The sequence below is a fragment of the Pantherophis guttatus genome, chromosome 2 (assembly GCF_059756535.1).
Source record: "Pantherophis guttatus breed Tessera chromosome 2, ASM5975653v1, whole genome shotgun sequence".
In the NCBI taxonomy this organism is placed as follows: domain Eukaryota; kingdom Metazoa; phylum Chordata; class Lepidosauria; order Squamata; family Colubridae; genus Pantherophis; species Pantherophis guttatus.
The window spans coordinates 16,429,264-16,453,517 of record NC_142064.1 but is presented as its reverse complement, the minus strand read 5'-3'; the positions used below and the strand labels follow the sequence as shown (position 1 = coordinate 16,453,517).

General features: G+C 37.4%; 1 protein-coding gene across 48 annotated transcripts in view; it reads left to right on the top strand.

The window, feature by feature from the left end:
- The window catches only part of TCF4 (transcription factor 4), a 427,155-nt gene that overhangs the window by 131,316 nt on the left and 271,585 nt on the right, over nt 1-24,254 (top strand). For all 48 annotated transcript variants that reach the window (XR_015732063.1, XR_015732060.1, XR_015732056.1 and 45 more), the window contains 2 exons: nt 4,519-4,580; nt 10,396-10,492. Coding sequence is in view for 37 of the 48 variants with exons in the window: in XM_087885574.1 (XP_087741700.1) it covers nt 4,519-4,580; nt 10,396-10,492 (159 nt within the window). In the remaining 11 variants the exon portion in view is untranslated. The remainder of the gene's footprint in view (nt 1-4,518; nt 4,581-10,395; nt 10,493-24,254) is intronic.

The following is a 24,254-nucleotide window of genomic DNA, read 5'->3' as shown; positions in this document are numbered from 1 at the left end:
CTCATTTTACCGACCTCGTACAGATGGAAGGCTGAGTCCTCAGAATTGAACTCTAGGTGTTGGGCAGAGTCAGCCTGCAATACTGCATTCTAAGCACTGCGCCACCATGTCATAAAATATAGGTAGTCCTTGTATAACAATGCTAATTGGGACTGGAAACTCCTTTGTTAAGCAACACAGTTGTAAGTCATGCCATTTAGTGACAACCGTTCTGACAGTCCCAGTTGCCAATATTAAATGAAAATCGCAGGGGTCATCATGTAATCATGTAATTGCAGCTTTCTGCTGGCTTCCCCATCAACTTTGCTTGTGGACAGGGAAGGTTGTAAATTATGATCACATGACCACGGAACACAGTGACAGATCACATGACTACAGGAACAGTGCCAGCCATACATACAATATATGGTTGTAACTACCTCTTGTTCAACACTATTATAAGTTTGAAACGTCGTTGAATGAGTAGTTATTTAAATGAGGACCACCTGTAGTATAAAATGACCCATTCACTTTAAAAAGTGAAAAAAGAAATAAACCAAAACCACATGTATAACATTTATGCAGAGAATATGGATGAAGAGAGAGAGATTTTGAATAGGTTTCTAAAAAGTATATTATAAACACATTTATGAATCTTAGGAACAAGAGCATTCCAGAACAAAGTGTATGAAGTTCTTTGTATTCTTCTGAATTTAATACAGTGAAAAAATAATTCGCTAGGACTTGTTAGCTATATTTAAAGTTATTCTTGCTTTGCTAGATTTGTTCCTAACTGGTCAATCATTGGAGAATTTAAATACATTTTTAATGAGCAGTCAGGCAAGCTATTTCTGTAGTGTTTAATGTGTTACAAATATATATTGGATGCTATCTTAGACATTAGAGCTGAGGGACTTTTATTTTCTCCTTTGAGCCTTGATGCAACTGCCATTGTGTATCCCCAGGAACACCAGGCACTTGCTAACTACCTATGAACAATCTTAAATTGCATTTAAAGCAACTACTCTGTTTCCTTCTTATGCCTATCTCAGTAAGACTGGAAAATAACTTGATCTGCCCTTTTAAAGTTTCTCACATTGAAAGCATTTCTTCTATTTCTTCATTTTTCTATTCTGAAAAGAGTCGATTAAATGAAGATTCACAAATAACTATTCCAGATTTCTGCAAATTGTTTGAAAATGTGAAACAAAGAAGAATTACAAATGTAGGATTTTTATGGGCTTGGTTCATGATTCTCCAAAATTCTGGACACAAACACTTCTCTATAGGAAGTAATAAGTCCATCCAGTAGCTGCAGAACTAATAGGATTAATATCCTGGGTCAGGGAAGAGATTAATAGAAACCCCACAGGGTACATTTTAATTCATACATCTCGGCAGTATCCATAGGCACTGAATATTAATTATTGTTACTGTTGTTATTGAATTTTCAGAGTTTTCAACTATAACTTCCCAAAAGCTCTAAGATGTTTTTTTTAATATTCCCCAGTTTCAGCAGTCTTTCTTTAAGAGGGCCCCTTTCAGATGTGTTAGGGCTATGTTAACTGAAATTCAAAGCTAATATATTGGTTGTTGATTCATCATTTTGGTTGTATTTTTCTGCATCTTTCTCTATTACCACATCTCTAAGGTGTGGTAATAAAGTGTGGTAACCTTACCTTATTATTGCCTTAGAGATGTGGTAATATACCACATGTAGCTGCAGCATATTATATAAAGTTGTTTGTATCTATATCTATATGTATTTATATATAAGAGCCAGTTTGGTCTAGGCACCTGGTTAGAATACTGGGCGATTGTGAGTTCTGGTCTACCTTAGGCATGAAAATCAGCTGAGTGGCCTTGGCTAGTTACACTCTCTCAACCCAATTCACCTCACAGGATTGTTGTGGTGGGGAAAATAGGAAGAGGGAGGAAGGAATATTAGGTATGTTTGCCACTTTGAGTTATTTATAAAAATGATAGAGGTGGGATATAATCAAATAATGGGAGCATGATGGCTCAGCGGTTAAAGACGCTGAACTTGTCAGCTGGAAAGTTGACAGTCCGGGTTTAAGATTCAAACGCCACATGATGGGGTAGCTCCCATTACTTGCCCCAGCTCCTGCCCACCTAGCAGTTTGAAAGCATAGAAATGTGAGTAGATAAATAGGTACCACTCTGGTGGGAAAGTAACAGCATTCCATTTGCCTCTGCATATAGTCATGCTGGCCACATGACCAAAAAAATGTCTTTGGATAACATCGTCTCCTTCGGCTAAGAAATAGAAATGAGCACAGCCCTCTAGAGTCAGACACAACTGGACAGGGGAAACCTTTACTTTTACCTTTATTAATAAATAAATTTTAAAAGATTAGCACTTTTTTCACTTAATGATCTTTAATCCTTAAATTCTTTTTCTTCTCATTTTCCGAAAACAGTCTATGAACCTTTCCTTGTTCCATGCAGAATTGTTTCCAATGTGCATTATTTTATATTTCTTTACACTGAGGTCCATTGGCCAACATAATGCTTATTATTTAAGTTTGGAAATAAGTTAGTAAAACCTTTGTTTTGTCTACATAAAATAATTTGGTGGACTTGAAAGACCAAAGTGAAGTCTCCATGAAATTCACTGGCTGAGTTTGGACTAGTCCTTGCCTCTCAAGCTAATTTAATTTTCATGACCCTGCTCTGAGCACTCAAAAGAAAGATGGCATATGAATATAATCGCACAATTATTTGTAGGAAAAATAAACTTACAGGTAGTCCTCGACTTACAACAGTTCATTTGGTGACCATTCAAAGTTACAACGGCATTGAAAAAAGTGACTTATGACTATTTTTCATACTTATGACTGTTGCAGGATCACCATGGTCACATGATATACATTTGGATGCTTGACAATTGACTCATATTTATGATGGTTTTTAACAACTGCAGGAATTCACTTAACAGTGAATTCTGCTGGATAGCTCAGCAGACTAATGCATTGTAATTTAACTCCAGCTGTCTGCAATTAGTAAGTTCGAATCTTGCCAGGCTCAAGGTTGACTCAGCCTTCCTTTCTAAGGTAGGTAAATTAAGGACCCAGTTTGTGGGGGCAATAAGCTGACTTTGTAAAAATATACAAAAGGATGAAGGCTATTGCTTAACGCATTGTAAGCCGCCCTGAGTCTCCTGAGAAGGGCGGCATATAAATCAAATTTAAAAAACAAACAAACAAACAAATGCCGCAAGAAAAATCGTAAAATGGGGCAAAACTCACTTAACAAATTTCTCACTTAACAACACAAATTTTGGGCTCAATTGTGGTTGTCAGTTGAGGACTACCTAGGGCTTGATTCAAGTGATACCCGTATTAAAGGTAAAGGTTCCCCTCGCACATATGTGCTAGTCATTCCCGACTCTAGGGGGCGGTGCTCATCTCCGTTTCAAAGCCGAAGAGACAGCACTGTACGAAGACATCTCCGTGGTCATGTGGCCAGCATGACTAAACGCCAAAGGCGCACGGAATGCTGTTACTTTCCCACCAAAGGTGGTCCCTATTTTTCTACTTGCATTTTTTACCTGCTTTCGAACTGCTAGGTTGGCAGAAGCTGGGACAAGTAACGGGAGCTCCCCCCTTTACGCGGCACTAGAGATTCGACCTGCTGAACTGCCAACCTTTCGATTGACAAGCTCAGCGTCTTAGCCACTGAGCCACCACGTTTTTAAACTTGTATTAACCCGTATTAAGGCATATGCTAATATTGCAGGTCTTGTTTTGTATTTACTGTCCTTTATCAGCTAGGCTTATTTTTATCTGTTAGATTTATATCCCACCACCTCTCCCAACAGTTCATGACAACATTTTCCTCAGACCTTCAGAGCAGAAGTCAGCTGAAATCTCCAACCTGTGACTTGGCACATCTAAAGTTGGCTCAGAACTTTCTTTTCCAGATGTACAGCATGGCATAGCTAAATATCTTTATTGCAAATTAGAATGAGGACACATTGAATAATGGTTTGCCTTCTATTCGAAGAGGAACGAAGTTACCTTTTAAACAGCAGGTTTAAATCCATTACAGATTCAAAATACAAAGGAGGTGCTTCTCAAACCAGTCTCTGAATTCTGCTTTTAAGAAGGAATATTCTATAGAAAAGTGGGATGGGAAGCAAAATGTTTATCTAAAAACACTCTTGTCTTAAATGTCTCTTTATTTGTTTTGCAGTATCCTTGGTGTTATTGTTGGGGCTATGCATTTCTGTGCTAGGTTTCAATTCAAGTTGAGTCAGTGACTTCCAGCCACTTCTGAAAGACTGGAATATTTTTTTATGTGCAAACCTTGGGTTCCTGAGGGTCCAGTTCATTTCTGCTGTGAATTTAAATGAGTTAATTTAAGTGGTTGGGTCAGAAGCCACTATCATTGTAGTAGCCCTGTGCCTGATTCTTAATTAAAGGCAACAGGAGATTAATTTGAAACATTAATTTAAAAGTGGCTATACAAAAGGAAAGAATTATTGCAATAAAGCCTAAAGAACTTTTTTGTCCCTAGATGTAGAAGACAGAACTAGCTCAGGGTCCTGGGGGAATGGAGGACATCCTAGCCCATCCAGGGTAAGTACATCTAATCTTTTTTTTATTCCTCACCAGCCTTCCTCTGTATGCAAATTTAAAATCTAAATGGGAATTGTGCACCTGATTGCATAGGAAAATGTACTTGCAAGTTTGGCTGTAGAGCAACCTCTTCCCACATTTTTTTTTAAAAAGATTTTTATCTGATCTCAAAGATGAATTTGACATTTGCTGTCTTCCTGATTACAAGTAGAAAGAAGCCTCATTAAATGCTTTGTCTCGTGTTGTTATCATTCTTACACATGGTTATCTCTCTTTTGTAAGCTGTCTGAGTCCCCCCCCCTCCCCTTTTATTTGGCTGTTGATTTCTCATTTGTTGTAGGTGACTTCCCAGGTGTTTAATTCCAGGACAAAATATTAAATATGAAGGTGGGACTTTTTGGATGCTAGGAGTTTTAACTCTCTAATTTAGTTTACCTTTGTTACCATTGCTGTCAGTGTGTATATATCTTTCAGATTAGTTATTGAGCAGGATTACAAAATTAAGGTATAATATTATATAATAGGAAGAAATCAGTACCTCAGAGGTATATATGAACTATTTTATCTATTTTTTAAAAATAGTTTTTATTGAATATAAATATTAAAAAAGACATACGTAACATATACACAACAAACATTTATACAACATATACACAAAAAGAGTGTAATTTCTTAAGCATTTTTTCAGAGTGACGTTCTACAATTCTACTTATAATATATTCCTTCACCTCTCTTCAATCTAATAATATTTTTTATTACATATATATGTATCAATCGGTAATATATCCCCTATATTTTTTGTATATTTCTAATTTTTAACCAATTATACCAATTATTCCATATTTTATAATAGTCTGATTCTTCTTTTTCTTGTAATTCTTTGGTTAACCTATCCATTTCAGCGCATTCTAAAATTTTCTCTATTACTTCTGTTTCACTTGGTATTTTTTCTTGTTTCCAATTTCTTGCGTAGCTTATTCTTGCAGCAATTAATATGTGGATTGTAAGATATTTGATATCCTTTGGGTATGATTTGTTAAATATTCCTAATAAAAATGTTTCTGGTTCTTTTTCAATCTGTGTTTTTGTTATTTGTTCCAACCATTTTTTGATGTTAGACCAAAATTTCTTTGCTGCCGGGCACGTCCACCATAAATGATAGAAAGTCCCCTGTGCCTTTTTGCACTTCCAACAATTTTTGTGCCTTTTTGCACTTCCAACTATTTTATCTAATGCGTACCTAATGTGTGCACATTTGTTCTTATATGCCCAAAGTTCAGGAAATCTACCGTGTTTCCCCGAAAATAAGACTGGGTCCTATTTTCTTTTGGGTCCCAAAATAGGAACTAGGGCTTATTTTCAGGGGTGTCTTATTTTCCCCCAATGTACAGGAGGCCTACTTCTTCTGCTTGCTCACGGGGGGGCAGGATGCTGGCTGTGCAGCTCTTAAGTAGGGCTAATTTTGGGGGTAGGGCTTATATTAGGCACATACATAAAAACCATGCTAGGGCTTATTTTTAGGATAGGTCTTATTTTCAGGGAAACAGGGTAGTATGAATAGTAACTGTTGATTCCACTTTTTTAGTTTATTCCAATGTAACTGAATCATCTGAAAGGCTTTGCTAAAAGTTATCATTATTTATTAATTTTATTTGCCTTCGTCTTGCCACAGATGATTCTGGTCTGCTTACAACATTAAAGGTATACGATAGAAAGGTATATATGCATTGCACAAATTTGCAAATCTAGTCAATTCTTTATCTTTTGGAATGATTTCAATCACAATTTTATGCCAAGTTTAATTATCAGTGTAAACCAACTTAACTATTTGTATTTGTTTTTACATGGCACAAATGCACAGGGCCTATTCTGTAGTTATTTATTAAATTTAAGCTTTTACCTTTCTGCTATGTAAATCACTCAAAGATAGAAAGCAAAATATAGAACACAGCAATAAATTCAATGCATGATTAAAATCTGTGTCCTTAAATTTAGTTAACAGTTTATAAATATAATTTATTTAGTTAGGCATGCCTCTACCCCTTGACAAGGGTTTATTTAACTAAATTTGTTGAGGCTATAAACCAGGGTAGGCAAATATGGCCTCTTCATGACCTGTGGACTTCAATTCCCAGAATTCATAGCTGGCTCAGGAATTCTGGGAGTTGAAGTCTACAGCTCTTAAAGGGTCCATATTTGCCCATCCCTGCTATATGTAACTACTATTATGAAAATGGACATTTTCATGGAGGCAATAGTGTCACATTTTGGCACATGTACGCAGACACCTGAATTTTTGGCATTCTTTTAAGGGTACTCTCAACTTCCTCACTATCTTAATTTAGCACTTACTGTAGATAACTGATTGCACTGCCCTAACTTTAATGTAAGGTGTGGCATTTTCTTTTACAAAATGACTTTTTCTATATTTTGTGGATACACTCATTCAAGGTTATGTTTTGCCAAGAAATAATCTCTGAATCCTGAAAATTGAAGACATTTAAAGTGCTGGAGTATCTTTTGACAATCTTCTCCTAACCATGATGTGTAAATATACATAAGATACCTTCTAATTCACCAACAATAAGCCAGGCCTCAAACAGCTTGACATTCAAATGCATTATGCCAATGATCTGAAACTTACCTCTTCTCATGTTACAGAGATCACATGTTCATTCCCACTAAGAATATTCAATAGACTCAGGAAGTGGAACATATTAATATCCAAGTTCTTTTGACAGTTGGCAGAAATTAGAACTGCAGCTGTAACCCTAAGTACCCCCCATCTTCATCTGTCTGTTTCAGATAGATGAAGATGGGGGTACTTTGGGTTACAGCTGCAGTAACAGCAGGGGTGTCAAACTGGATTTCTTTGAGGACTGGATCAGCATTGTAGTTCTTGTCCGCAGGCCAGCTGCGGGGAGATGGGATGGACTCCCTGCCGGCTGAAACAGCACCCTGTCAGCTAAAATGGGATGTGGGGGCTGCATGTGCCCGCCCTCGCTCCATTTTGGCTGCCAGAGGCACCGTGGGCTGCTCCTTTGCTATTTCCAGGCCAGCCCCACAGGCTAGATTTAAGCACCCCTTAAGCCGGATCTGGCCCGTGGGCCTTGAGTTTGACACCTCTGATATAGATCTACCATATCTAGGCTGAAAAATTCCAAATAACCATTAGACAACCGCAAACTGATATGGAAAACATGGCCAATTTTTGAGCAGCTACAGTCAGGTCCAGAAATATTGGGACATCGACACAATTCTAGTATCTTTGGCTCTATACACCACCACAATGGAGTTGGAATAAAACAAACACAATGTGCGTTAACTGCAGACTGTCAGCTTTAATTTGAGGGTATGTACATCCAACTCAGGTGAATGGTGTAGGACTTACAGCAGTTTGTATATGTGCCTCCCACTTGTTAAGGGACCAAAAGTAATGGGACAATTGGCTTCCCAGGTGTTCCATGGCCAGGTGTGTGATATTCCCTCATTACCCCAATTACAATGTGCAGATAAAAGGCCCAGAGTTCATTTCAAGTGTGCTATTTGCATTTGGAATCTGTTGCTGTCAACTCTCAAGATGAGATCCAAAGAGCTGTCACTATCAGTGAAGCAAGCCATCATTAGGCTGAAGAAACAAAACAAACCCATCAGAGAGATAGCAAGAACATTAGGCGTGGCCAAAACAACTGTTTGAAACATTCTCAAAAAGAAGGAATGAGTGAGCTCAGCAACACCAAAAGACCTGGGAAACCACAGAAAACAAGTGTGGTGGATGACCGAAGAATTCTTTCCCTGGTGAAGAAAACACCCTTCACAACAGTTGGCCAGATCAAGAACACTCTCCAGGAGGTAGGTGTATGTGTGTCAAAGTCAACAATCAAGAGAAGACGTCACCAGAGTGAATACAGAGGGTTCACCACAAGATGTAAACCATTGGTGAGCCTCAAAAACAGGAAGGCCAGATTAGAGTTTGCCAAACAACATCTAACAAAGCCTTCACAGTTCTGGAACAAGATCCTATGGACAGATGAGACCAAGATCAACTTGTACCAGAGTGATGGGAAGAGAAGAGTATGGAGAAGGAAAGGAATTGCTCATGATCCTAAGCATACCACGTCATCAGTGAAGCATGGTGGTGGTAGTGTCATGGCGTGGGCATGTATGGCTGCCAATGGAACTGGTTCTCTTGTATTTATTGATGATGTGACTGCTGACAAAAGCAGCAGGATGAATTCTGAAGTGTTTCGGGCAATATTATCTGCTCATATTCAGCCAAATGCTGCAGAACTCATTGGACGGTGCTTCACAGTGCAGATGGACAATGACCCAAAGCATACTGCAAAAGCAACCAAAGAGTTTTTGAAGGGACAGAAGTGGAATGTTATGCAATGGCCAAGTCAATCACCTGACCTCAATCCCATTGAGCATGTATTTCACTTGCTGAAGACAAAACTGAAGGGAAAATGCCCCAAGAACAAGCAGGAACTGAAGACAGTTGCAGTAGAGGCCTGGCAGAGCATCACCAGGGATGAAACCCAGCGTCTGGTGATGTCTATGCATTCCAGACTTCAGGCTGTGATTGACTGCAAAGGATTTGCAACCAAGTATTAAGAAGGAAAAGTTTGATTTATGATTATTATTCTGTCCCATTACTTTTGGTCCCTTAACAAGTGGGAGGCACATATGCAAACTACTGTAAGTCCTACACCGTTCACCTGAGTTGGATGTACATACCCTCAAATTAAAGCTGACAGTCTGCAGTAAATGCACATTGTGTTTGTTTCATTCCAACTCCATTGTGGTGGTGTATAGAGCCAAAGATGTTAGAATTGTGTCGATGTCCCAATATTTCTGGACCTGACTGTATGTTTTTTATGATTAACCCTACTACTATTACAAAAGGCACTAAAATTAAAATAAAACTTTTTTCACCTGATGAATAGACACATTTGAAGTGTTCCCTGTATTTCACTTCAAGTTTCTTGTCTACATGAGATTCAAGACACCTAACAGCCATATAGTGAAGACTATGCAATGTTTTGAATTCAAAAGGAAAATGGTGTTTTTATGGAGCACTGCGCCCTAGAGTTGGATACAACTGGACAGGGGAAAATTTTTATCTTTACCTATTTCTGGAATATTGTTTAAATTTTTGGAATTGTGGCAAAACAGATAAGGAGAGCTGTCTGTGGATTATGAGGTTCTGAAGAAGATCAGCAAATTCCATTCAGAAAAAATGCTGAGCCAGTTTAGAGTAAAATAGGAAATGCAGTATTGCTTTGTTTTCAATAAGATGTTCATAAATTCATTGCTTCTTATTGTAGTACGATATGTACTATAAACTGCAGTACATAAATCTTTAAGTAAAATTGATTTGAATGAAAGTAGAATGAGTTTAAAACAAATCAGATTGCATGGGCAAATTAGTATATCAGAACAATAAAACAACAACAACAGTGAAATAGTCAGCACAAACAAATTAATTTCAGTACAGAGTATCTTGTACTGGAAATACAAATGATTCCTTAAATAAAGTATGTAATTTTAACTTCCCATGTTTCTCATTATTTGAGACCATAACTGCAAAAACATACATTTCCATTTTTGGACAGGATAGAAAATGTCATTTTTCCTGGCTAATATCTGAGTTATTAACATAAATATGAGCACATATTTTTAATATATTAGAATAGCTATCTTCAAATTTCATCAGTCCATTGAAAAAGTACCTTTCTAGTTATAATAACTGAGAAATATCTTAAGACGTTTGCATGCGTATATTCCATTTAAACAGCTACCAATTTATTTACAGAACTACGGAGATGGGCCTTCTTATGAACATATGACAAACAGGGACCTTGGATCACATGACAATCTATCTCCTCCTTTTGTGAATTCCAGAATACAAAGTAAGAAGAAATTAATGTTTCTATTACCCTTAAATGTTTGTAATTGCTTGTGCTTTTTTAATTTTGAACTGAAATAATATTCCTTTCACTGCCATCACATTCTAAAACATCTCCAGGAATGCTAATTATGTCATAAAGTAAACCAATATCCATGTTAAAGTTTGCAAATATTTTGCTTAGAATAAGTATCTGCAAATATGTGGATTGTAGCCTGATTTCCTTCATACCTGTTTTTAAACAACCTTAAATCCTCTTGTATTCATCCACCAGATAAAAACTATGGATTCTCTGGAGAAGATTTGAAAAGGGGGGGGGGACCTGGAATGTTTAAAGGGGAAAGGGGAGAAAAAACATTTGTTATGAAGTGAAGACCACTTCTGCAGTGTTTCAGTGCTTGGATATATCACCTTGATTTTTAATTTATGTCAATTTGTTTTTCATACATAAGATTTCATGGTTTGAAATGTGACTTATATTTATGGGAAAGGGAGAGACTGTATTATTATGGTACTTTGTGTTTCCATTTGAGTTTATTGTAGTCACAAAGGGCACACCTTGTCTGTAAAACGTTAAGTTATCTCTGTTATTTTTATGCTAGCATGTTGTAGATGTAAAAATGATAAAATTGGAAAACGTACGAAAAAGCTCAGTGAATCCAAACGAATGTTCCAGTGGATGTGTAGGGTTTGCTATCAGCAATCAGAAACTGTTGTTTTCTTCGCGTAACAGTGTGAATTTGCCTATAGGGACTTTTAGTCTCTGGGCGGAAAGCTCCTACATTAAGTCTGACCTTGTCTACAGTATGTTCTACTTCTAACAGCCTGTGGTGTTTGGCAAGTGTGTGCCCTCACAGTTGGATAATGCTTGGTCACCATCATTCTCTTTTACAGGGATCACTTTCCATAGTAATAATTCTGGCTGTTAAAAGAAAGTCTTTAATTATTTGCAAGTGCAGATAGCAGCTTTAATCATGCCTGATAAATGAGTTAGGTTAAGATAAATATATGATGTAAAAATATTACTAATCCTTTTCTCTGGCCAAGATCACACCCTTTTCCTTGCACTTGTCAGTGAACTAGCTGAGATGCCTCGGTTTCAAACAACTGAATCTGAGCCAAAGAAAGCAATGAGTTGTAACTGTGATATATCATTCTAGGACTCGTATATGCCCCTGAAATATTCCTTGTCTTTTATTATTAGGAAATATTTGTGAGTTGTTTAACATGAGAGACAGTGTTGAAGCTTGCAGTAATGTGTGTGCAGTCACACACAAGTAATGTAGCTACAGCCATTTCAAAAGAGCTGGTTTGAGCCAAGAAAAGCAAAGAAATTCTGAACCGCCCTTCTTAACTCACACTATTAGATTTGACTGCAGGCAGTGTAAATATAATCTTTCCATGTAGCCATGGTCTTCTATGAAGCCCACTGTGCTGAGTGATGCTTTCAGGATTGACCTTTTCACTGTACCTTTAGCAACTTTTAAGGTTTATCGCATCCTGTTTTGGCTTATTTTAACAGAGAACACTATAGCCTGAAAATCATTTTTTGCCAAGAAAATTATGCTTTCTTTTGTATAATAGAGTACTTTCTTTTAAAGCATGGAGGAGAATTTCATGGCATTATGGAATATGAAGTCACTGCATCCTGATTAGAATTGTTGGGGCATGTAACAGTAGAGAGGTTTTATATAACACTTGTTCGAAATTTAGTTTGGAAATCTAGGAAGAGGAGACACGATAGCAGTGTTCCAGTATCTTGGGGGGGCTGCCACAAACAAGAGGGAGCGAAGCTATTCTCCAAAGCACCTGAAGGCAGGACAAGAAGCAATGGATGGATACTAATCAAGGAAAGAAGCAACTTAGAACTAAGGAGACATTTCCTGACAGTTAGAACAATGAATCAGTGGAACCACTTGCCTCCAGAAGTTGTGAATGCTCCAACCCTGGAAGCTTTTAAGAAGACGTTGGATAACCATTTGCCTGAAGTGCTGTAGGATTTCCTGCCTAAGCAGGGGGTTGGACTAGAAGACCTCCAATGTCCTTTCCAACTCTGTTATTATATTATCTAAAATGCTGTATTTCTGTAGTTACTAAAAACAGTTGTTATTTGTTGGTTCCGTCGGAACTGCTAGATTTCAAATGACCAGTGTGCTTTGTATCTCTGTGCTCTAGGCAGTGTATCTCTATATTTTGTATCCCTGTGTTTTGTTTTATTTCAGTCTTTTGGAAATGTTGAGTCTTTGTAGGTTCATACAAATGTGTTACTGCAATAAGTCCCATCTGCATTTAAACCAGTGATCCTTCTTATGCAGTCTACACATTGTATTACTAGAGTTTAAGATTTTCTTTGTTAATTACGGCTGACTTTCTCTACTTGTTTGCTTATGTTAAAAGATGTTGATCACTTTGCTGAATCTCCATTCATTGACATCTGCAAGACTCTCTTGAGCCTGCAGAAAGTCTGAAAAAATTAAAAAGCTGGTGCATGATAATAGATAACCCCTATTGTTTATTAAATTTATATGCCTCCCATCTCACTTTTCAAAGTGATTTTGGGAGATCTTATAATACCACAAAAGCATAAATATAAAAGCACTAACGGCAATTAAATAAAGATGAAAAACTAAGGAATGGTACCTGGATGGGCTTTAGTCTATCATTCCACTAACCACCTCCAGCATGTTTCCTTCGGGACCCCAAACCAACTTATAGTGCCATGTTTTAAGGATCTTCTGGAAGGCCAGAACGGTAAAGGGGGAACGAGGGTGGGGCAGGCCAGTCTGATTGGGACAAGACCATTCACCGTTCACCTGGCCTTGTGTCATGATGGACTTTAATGATGATAACCAACAGCTTAAATTGGACCTGTAAGTATTCAGACAATCGATGCAGTCTGTGTAAGAGCGGTGTTACATGTACCAACTTTTGAGCCTCCAGAACTGTTCACATTACAGCATTATCCTCATTCATTATGACAAATGTTGGCTAAGAATGATGGGAGTTGAACTGCAGTACATTTAAATAAAGTAGGGATGAAGGAGAACTGCATGAAAGAATTTCTTCTTGTCCTTAACATCTGTCAGGTGCACGCAACTGAATAGGCTCAAGTAGATATTTATTGTTGATCACCTAATTTCACCATACATACTGTCTGCCTTCCCTTGGGAAATGGGAGATACAGACCAACAGTTTGACCTCAGATATTTCTTCTTCCCAAACCAATTTCAAGTTGGATTGTCTCTTTACTCACCTTCAGCCAGTGATTCCACCACAATACCCAGGTAAGCCACCCAGAGTTACTGGGTGGTAAGATGGTTGGCTAATACATTTTTACAAATAAATAAATACCAGTAGTTTGGGGAGTTTTGAAAAGCAAAATAGTATCCTCAGTTCCTTCTTTTCCAGAGTATTTCCCCTCCCCTCAGACTCCTGTCCTCATATTAGGTATGTAACAGAAAGTAATGTTGTCCTGCAGTGGATGGAAGTTTGAAACTTTTAGATCTGGTCAGCATGGACAACTAATGGTGTGCGCCAGATAACAATATTCTGTCTGTGTACGAGGCCCTAATGGAAGTGTTGTTCTCTCAGATAAGTTGTCTGTTCTGAAACATGGTCTTTTTGTGATTATGAAATGCTACATTTGCCACCTCAAAGAGATTTAAAAGAGAGTTGTGACTGCATGGCAGACTGGAGGGTTTTACCTGAAAGTAACAGAAATGTCTACAAGATGAGATCAGTGAGCGAGAAACTGTAGAAATTCCCAAAGCGAACTTGTCGAAAGATAATTTTACACAGGCCACGGAGAGACGCCTTTGATCAGGAAAAGCTCTTTTGTACTCGGGCATGATCATTTTAAGGACTGTTTTATATCCTAAACCCTATTGGGTATGCTTTATTATTTAAAAGAAAGATGAGGATTAAAACAATGGTAATTATGGGAGTCGTTCTTGGTTTAAATATTTCACACACATCTGTAGATGCAGCGATTTGACATGCTGGCTTAGATTTTTTTTTGTTCTGGGTGTGTTTGTCAAAGCTTACAAAATACAGTTTCTCTAAGTGGAGTTATCTGATTTATAGCCCTTAATATTAAATATTCAGAGATGGAGGGGATGGTTGTTGCATTTTAGCAATTTTGTTTCAGATGCTTTCAGTATATTCACCCAATATGAGAGTCCCATAAAATTTTCTCATATTCATAGAACTCTCAAAGCAGAAGTTTTTTAAAAAAAATCTCAACTATAGGTTTGCTCATAATTATGCCAGGACTCGTCATCCTTATTTTATAGTAATAAAGTTCTGATACAACTCATCTGGAGATAATGCAAATCAGTGGAGAACCACTTAATCTAACATATCCCTGACATACGTTAATACTGATAGCCCATATTTTAATACATCACACATACATTTAGTCTATTGCTTCAACTATTACTTTATTTGGAAATATTTAAGCCATTTGAAATAATGACCTTTAATTTTAGTAAATTAATTACTCAGCATGTGTTGTGCAGTTTGATTGTCACTCATTCTCTCAATATGTCTAAACCACCGCAACACACATTTTAATTTTGTATTCAATTCATATTCATTTGGCGCACATTCAGCCTTGCCCCATTTTTTCTTGTTTCAGATGCAACAAGCAGACAATTCCTACTTCATCCAGACTCCTTTAATGTTTCTCTGGACATACCCAACTCTTACCTCCATGTAGTAATGTGGGCAGTGTGAGTTCCTATACTCCACCATTGCGGGGGGGGGCTGTCTTTCAATGAATATTCAGAATAATAGAATAACAGAAGAGACCTTGGAGGTTTTCTAGTTCAACTCCCTGCTCAAGCAGGAAACCATATTATTGGAGAGTTGGAGACAACTTCTGGAGGCAAGTCATTCCTCTGTTTAATTGTTCTAACTGTCAGGAAATTTCTCCTTAGTCCTAAATTGCTTCTCTCCTTGATCAGTTTCCATCCATTTCTTCTTGTCCTACCTTCAGATGCTTTGGAGAATAGGTTGTCCCCCTCTTCTTTATGGCAGACCCTTAGATATTGGAACATGCTATTATATCACCCCTAGTCCCTTTCATTAACTAGATACACCCAATTCCTGCAACCATTCTTCATTTGTTTTAGCTTCCAGTCCCCTAATCATCTTTGTTGCTCTTCTCTGCACTCTTTCTAGAATCTCAACATCTTTTTTTATATCATAGCAACCAAAACTGGATGCAATATTCCAAGTGCGGTCTTACCAAAGCATTATAAAGTGATATTAACACTTTGTGTGTTTATTTTTAGCATTCATTCTTAGCAATACACCACATACTATCCACTGGTGTGTCTACCAACATTTGAATGTCTTTCATTTTATCCATTTTCCCATTTGCTAAATCTTCTACCAAGGTACACAAACTCATCTCTTTGACCTACTTCTTGACACAAAGTTTGATATCAGCTTGAGAAACTGTATGCTTTCCCCCCCAAATTGAGTTCATATTCTGACTTGAAGTAGTATCTCTCTTTCTCCCTCTCCCTTCCTCCCTCCTACATATAACAATAGCACTTAGACTTATATACCGCCTCACAATGCTTTACAAGCCCACTCTAAGCGGTTTACAGAGTCAGCCTATTGCCCCCAACAATCTGGGTCCTCATTTTACCCACCTTGGAAGGATGGAAGACTGAGTCAACCTTGAGCCTGGTGAGATTCGATCTGCCAAACTGCTGGCAGCCGATGATCAGCAGAAGTAGCCTGCAGTACTGCATTCTAACCACTGCGCCACCGCAGCTCATATACATGCACACATTAGCCCAGCTGCCTCTATGTAAAATGAAGCCATTTGGGGGAATATGTGTGGATAATGCATTGAAGAAAGTTGTTGTTAAACAGGAAATAACACTCGCTGGGTTAAATCCAAATTTCAATCTCACAAATATCTTTTAAGTCTGAAATTTCATTTACATTTTATATAAAGCCAAACATGCTGTGCTTATTTTTCTTACTTTCTTGGAACTGAGAGCAATTCAGAGAAAAGGGCTGTGGGGTGGAGGAGGGCAGTTTATAATTTAGCACAGTACAGATAGCCCTTGACCTATGGCCACAATTGAGCCCCCAATTTTTGTTAAATGATTTTTACCCCATTTAATGACCTTTCTTGCCACAGTTGTTAAGTGAATTACTGCAGTTTAATAACTTGGAATCTGGCTTTCCCCTTGACTTTGCTTGCCAGAAGATCACAAAAGGAGGTTACGTGACCCCAGGAGGACACAGCAACGGTCATAAATGTAAGTCAGTTGCCAAACATAATCTGAATTTTGATCATGTGACCATGAGGACGTTGCAATGGTCGTAAAGTGGGGAAAATGACCTTAAGGCAGGGGTGGACAAATGTGGCCCTTTTACAACCTGTGGACTTCAACTCCCAGAATTCCTGAGACAGCTGTCTCAGGAATTCTGGGAGTTGAAGTCCACAGGTTGTAAAAGGGCCACATTTGTCCATCCCTGCCTTAAGCAATTTCTTTCAGTGCTGTTGTAACTTCAAACAATCACTAAATGAACTGTTGTAAGTTGAGAACTACCTGTAGTTACTAGAATTTTTTATAGGATCCTTAAAGTTGTATGATAACTGTGCATCTACATTGAGATTTCAATTTCAAATGCTTTTAAATCGATTGGAAGCCAAGCAAGAAATAATCTAAATGGTCTTAATTTCAAACCATGAAATAATTAGCTGAGGGAACGAGCAAAACTCTTTATTTGTCATGACCAAAGTCAAATTTCATTTCCAAGATGTTGTAGTCCTCCCAATCAACTACACTCCCATTTTGAAGGATAAATCAATGGTGCACGGTGGAGCCAGTTAGATTTTTTCCATGTTTTCTGGCACTATATGGGAAGTAGAATATATTACTACAGATACACGCCATTCCAGATTTGCTGTTCAATTTTCAGATGCCTCTGCTGTGAGTTCTTATCAGCCTAGGTTATCACGCCTGTACATTAAATCATTTACCAATACATAGCAACTTGTTTCTATACTCCCTGTGGGTTAATGGAACATTTCACTGCTAGGATTTAGACCGAGGGTTTCGGGTGATCTTGAAGAAAGCTGCTGGCTTTATACAATGACCTTTTGAATCTCATCTGGGTTAGTGGCTGATATTTTGATTTGGTTACTGTGGTCATATTGTGACAGCTGGCGGTTCATTATAATTCAGTTCCTCTGCACAGTCTGCCTAGCAGGAATATTTAGGTTGGTTTGCTTCAAAGGGCTTCTAGCTAGCCTGAGTTTAACTTAGCACCATGTAAAGGTGAAGCCTTGAAAATGCTTTCTTCTCAGCTGCTCTCTTCTAAAAGAGATGGTTAGTGCGGCCTCTTGATTGTCAGTAACATTTGAATATTAAATAAAGGGAGGAAATGGCACAAATAAGTAAGAAGTAATCCTCCCCAGTCAGTATTGGAATCTGGTTTGAAGATTACGAATTTTGTCAAACAAAATGACCCTGGAAAACAGAGATTTAAAAAAAGGTTCAGCAATGTTTCCAATCATTTTCAATATGTTTCTAATCATTTTCAATATGATTCTAATTGTAATTGTTTCTAATCACAAAACAGAACAGTGAATATATGGAGATTCGTCTACCATTTAAATAATAGTCCTCCACTGGGAAGAAAATGCTTTCAAGTTACTTCCTAGAAGAAACAACTTTTCCTATAAAAATATAATTCAGTATCCTTATTTTTAAACCGCATGATAAGTAACCTTGTTGCAGAATCTTCTTTTTAATAAACTTTATATAGATTTAAATCCTATCCTGTTGAAGCTATTTATTTCTACATTGTGTAGTTAGAAGTTAGGATGCAGCAAGTGACATGTTCATATGGTGTGTTTGGCTTTGGGATTCTCTTCATTTTCCTTTTCTTTTTTTTATATATGAAGATTTCCATTTACCGTATTTTTTGGAGTATAAGACGCACCTACCTTTTTTGTGTGTTTTTTTTTATATAAAGTTTTTTTTAATTTTTTAGATAAACACACATACAAACATACAATGTATTTTCTTTGAACAGAGTATTTGGCCGGTTCACAAATTTAAACAGTGTTTAGTCATTTCAATTAAATTACAATTTCTATATTTCCTTTTTGCCATATTTATTCCTCATCTATTTTTTTTTTAAAAAACCAATATTACCCTTCATCCTCATCTCTAATCTTAATCAAATTTAATTTTTCTCTTCTCTTCTATATTATACCCCTTCCCATTGTCATCTATTTTTATATCCATCCTCACATTGGTTAATTATGTAATATTACAATTGTTTAATACAAATTCAACATTATAAATCAATTAGTTATATAACATCTTTTTTTGTATATTAATCAATATGAACATGTTGTATTGTAATGTATTGTAAGCCGCCTTGAATCTCCGGAGAAAGGCGGCATATACTGTAACTTAAACTAATAAATAAATAATAATAATAAATAAACATGAATATTCCAATTATTTCCATGCAATCTAATTTCTTACAAATCAATTAATTATCTTTATCAATAATAAAAAACCAAATAATTTCCCCCATATATTCCTCCAAACCACAATTTAACCATTTCTGCTTTCAACACAATATACAATTAATAGTATCTCAATTATTACAATTCCCTAGTTAAATAGACCTTTCCCCTTATGTTACTCATTTTCACATCTTAAACTCTCCCAATAACCCAAATAGTTTTGCCCATATAATCCTCCAAATCACAACTTAATCATTTCTACTTTCATCACAATATATAATTAAAAATATTTCAATTGTTACAATTTCCCTAATTAAATTTAAAAATGTTCTAGCTCTTATCCAAGCTACAACCTAATCCTTTTTACTTTCACCACCATATACCATTAAAGGTATTTCAATTGTTACAGTTTATAGTTATTCATATTTGTAAAAAAAATTAAAAAAAATAAAAACTTATCATTGTCTAGATTTCAAAAATACAAAGACAAATATTCCAATTACTATTCATTTTATTTTTACAATCATGATTTCCCATTTATTTCTTACTACTATTCGTATTTCAATTCTAAATATGTATAACATATTTCTCTTTCATTTCTTTTTCTCCCTTCCCATTTTTATTTTTGCCTTTTTCTTTCTCCTTTTTTTCTTTTGTGTTTTAAAATCTTGAACTCTCCTCTTTTGCCCTAAATTTCCCATTGTTTGCACCTACCTTTTTTGGTGAGGAAAAAGAAGAAAAAGAAATCTGCCTCTGCCTAATTTTGCCTCCTTGCAGCAAACAGCCTGCTTTACTTTCAGTTTCGTTTTCAGCATAGCTTGATTAGTACAAGGAAAAAAAATCTGCTCCAGCAATTTACCTCCTTGCAGCAGAGCCCTGCACAAAACAGCTGACAGCAAATCAGCTGGGAGTCGGGAGGCCAATCCAATCAACTTGTGCTAATTAGGCTGTGCTGAAGCTGAAAGGAGCTGTTTTTTCTTGCTGTTTGCTTGCAAGGAGGTAACTGCTGCAAGGCAGAGGCCAAAGGGTGGGGGCCAGTGGGTGGGCGGGGCTACATTCAGTGTATAAGACACACCTAAATTTTCACCCCCTTTTAAGGGGGGGGAAAGGTGCATCTTATACTCCGAAAAATATGGTAGTTTAGCTTGTCAGTGGAGATTCTCAGTCATCCAGGTCATGGTTGTCTTGAAAAAACACCTTTGGGACATTTAGTTTAGTTTTACATTTTTGTTACATTTCCTGCCATGAAGCCGAATTGTTCAAAACATTTGCTTTATAAGGAACCAAAATGATGGCCTAAAAATTATACAGGTAATCCTCAACTTAACAACAGTTCATTTAGTGATCGTTTGAAGTTACCAAGTACCAGGGGTGAAATCCAGCAGGTTCTGACAGGTTCTGGAGAACTGGTAGCAGAAATTTTTAGCAGTTCAGAGAACCGGCAAATACTACCTCTGGCTGGCCCCAGAGTGGGGAGGGAATGGAGATTTTGTAGTATCCTTCCCCCAGGGGTGGGGAGGAAATGGGGATTTTGCAGTGTCCTTCCCCTGCAGTGGGGTGGGAATGGAGATTTTGCTTTATCCTTCCCCTGCCATGCCCACCACACCAAGGCTACCACACCACACCACGCCCACCAAGCCACACCCACAAAACCGGTAGTAAAAGAAATTGGATTTCACCACTGCCAAGTACTGAAAAATGTGCCTTATGCCTGCTTTTCATATAACCATTGCAGCATCCCCATAGTCAAGTGACCAAAATTCAGATGCTTGACACCTGGTTCGTATTTATGATAGTTGCAGTGTCCTAGGATCATGTGATCACTTTTGTGACAGGCAAAGTCAATGGGGAAAGCCAGATTCACTTAACAATCGTGTTACTAACTTAACAGCTGCATTGATTCACTTAACAGATCATAAAATGGGGCAAAATTCACTTAATTGTCTCACTTAGCAACATACATTTTGGGCTTAATAAATCAAGGACTACGTGTACAGTTCACAAAAAAAAATTGCTGCTGTAAATGGTGTTAAATATTTCTGGAGTAAGATTGTATACTGAAATGTATCCCAGTTTATGGTGGGAGCCCCAGCCCTGTGGAATGAACTGCCCCCGGAAATGCGTAAGATCTCCGACCTCAGGGTATTTCGCTGTGCCCTTAAGACCCTGCTGTTCCGCCAGGCCGGGCTATCAGTGTAATGATTTTAAATTGGATGTTTTAAATTTTGGGGGGTTTTAATATTGAGCCGAAATTATTTAATAATTTTAAATTATTTTAATTGTTGTTTGTCTTTGTGCTTTTAATAGGCTGTACGTCCTGAGTCCTTCAGGAGAAGGGCGGTATAGAAATATAATAATAATAATAATAATAATAATAATAATAATAATAATAATAATAATAATAATAATAATAATAATTATTATTATTATTATTATTATTTAAAGTTAGAAAAATATGTTTGTATCCCCTGTTAGCAGTGGTGGGATTCAGCCGGTTCGCACCACTTTGGGAGAACCGGTTGTTAACTTTCTGAGCAGTTTGGTGAACTGGTTGTTGGAAGAAATCATTAGGGCAGAGAACCGGTTGTTAAATTATTTGAATCCCACCACTGCCTGTTAGCATATGTTCAAAAAGCTGAGATCATAATTTTACTTTTTAAAATAAAAAATACAGTAGTAGTATGATCAGGTTTATTCAGAAGGAACTGGGGAGATGCACTGATTGGAAAGTAATTTATTCTAGAGTAAAACTAATATTGAGAGGACTTCTCTAACATTTGCAATTTACTGTTGCTGTTACCTAATTCTAAATGCCTTTTAATAATAATAAAAAAATGCTTTCCTGTGTACTGTTCAGTTGCAATATTGTTTATAGCCATGCATTGTTTATGAAGTAAATAAGTAAATAGAATTTGTTTTCATTGTCTATTGTCTTATTGTTTGTTTCTCAGATATGTCTTTAACTTGAGAGCCTTTAAATAGAACCATTCAGGTTTTGTTTAAATGTAAGTTCTGGGTCAGTTGTAAAGAAGTCCTGTGACAACCATATTTTTCTTAATTCTCTGTTGAACCACTGGATAGTTCTAGAGAAATGAATGTTTGATTTGTTCATATATCCCTGGACTAGAGTATAACAGATGTCAAGATTACTCTGCTGGTATCATTTGGCAGCTAAACTTTGGATATTTGGCAGTTAAAATTTAGAGAGCTAAAAAAAAAAAAAAAAAACCCTGATAGTTCAGTTCAGAAAACTGAAGCTCTCCAGTTCAGAGAATAACAGGTTGATTGAGCTATTAGCAAGCCTGCTATCAAAAGCTAGGTGTGAAGACCTTCAGTTTTGAAGATCTGTCCCTTTTGTGACTCTTGGGAGACGTTGCAGCCTTCAGAGTTCAGTCTCTCCAACACCCAAGAAACAGAAATCCTGTCTAGCAATGAAAAGGAATTTGGCATCTCAACTCAAAATGCATAAGGCCAAAGGCATTAAAGTTTTCCTGCTGAACAAATGAACAAACAATTACCGTATTTTTCAGACTATAAGACGCACTGGAGTATAAGACGCACCAAGATTTTGAAGAGGAAAACAAGAAGAAAATAGTGTTTGGCCTCCGCGTGTCCAGTTTTTGCCCTCCCTGCCCCCCAGGAGCACACTGCAGACCTCTCAAACCCTCTGTGCGTCCCGTTCAAAACGGGACACGCAGATGGTTTGGGAGGTCTGCAGAGTGCTCCTGGGGGCTGGAGAGGGCAACACGGGGATTTGGGAGGCAAAAAAACGGGCCTGTTTTTGTTGAAAATGGGACATGCGGGGTGGGGTTTCGGGAGACCAAAAATGCCTGTATTCAGTGACGCAACAATATTTCCACCCTCTTTTGGGGGGGGGGAAAGTGTGTCTTATACTCCAAAAAGTACGGTAGTTGGGACAGATGATGGATCTCAATCTCTTTTAAAGACAAAACGAGAGAATTGTTGGAGTTGCTTGGAAGAATTCTGTATTAGGTTCTTGAGGTTCTCCTGAGATTTGGGATTGTCAACATTTAATTGCTGTGCTAGGTAACTGTTCTGTTAGAATGCCCTATGACTCCAAAACTAAATTTGGACAATTTACCCAACAGGAGACTTTTACAGAATATGTGTTGAACCGCCATCAGTTCAATCAAGACAGTGTTACAGTTATTAGCATAGTAGCTGAAGCTTGCATCTGATACTTGTGAACCAGGGGTGAAATGCTACCAGTTCGGGTGAGCCAGTAGTAAAAAAAAAAAAGCTATCAGTTAGTCTGAACCGGTATTTCCGACGATCAGCTGTGCTACACAATTTATATTCTAAATCGCATGGCACAGCTGTTCCCCCGCACCATTGCTGTTCTACTTACCTTCTTAAGCCTCCTTTTTCCGTGCACAGCGTGTATTTGGTGTGCATGCGTGTGCACAGCGTGCGTTTGGCATGCATTATGCATGCGTGCACACATGTGCAGCCAGCAAACCGGTGGCAAACCGCGGAGGATTTCACCACTGTTGTGAACTAAACTGCGAGGTTCAAATCACAAAACCATTCTGACTTCTCCATCTGAAAAAAGCATAACCGCCCTGGATGCACTGATCCTTCATTTGCATGTTCCTCTCCATGTTTAAATTCCTGAATTGCAGATCCAGATAAAATTTTACCAGAAAAAAAAGGTTTTAGAAGAACATGCATGTGGCATTTTAATGGTTAATGAGCTTTCAGCTCTTATCAAGATGAACTTAGTTTAGCTTTGAAATAAGAATTTACTGCTGTTCTCTCAGCTGAGCTGATATTAGTTGCTGAGGGAATTTGAGCTCACACCTGTTCTTGCATTAAAAGGCATCTATAAGTGACTTCTTTAAAATATTCATAGAGGAGGGAAAATCCAATTTCTAGAAAATCTTAGCCAACCAGGAAATCATTCAGAGGCTTGCCTTTTGACAGAAAAAAATGGCTTATGAATTGGTTCTTAATATTAAACATTTCCAAAGGTAGTTCTTTTATCATATAATCTTCATATTATTTAGACAACAGTATTTATTTCAAAAGGAGTTGATCACTTGGAATATACCACACATCTGCATTATGTTTTTTTTTTTGGGGGGGGGGGGCAAAGATTCATTTCTGAAAGCAAAATCCATTTTGCTGAATGACTGTGTTGAAGTCATGATCCTTGGAGCAGTAATAGATAACACACACAATGCTTCATTTCTTTTGGTAAAAGAACGGTATATTTGAAAATACTGCAGGTAAA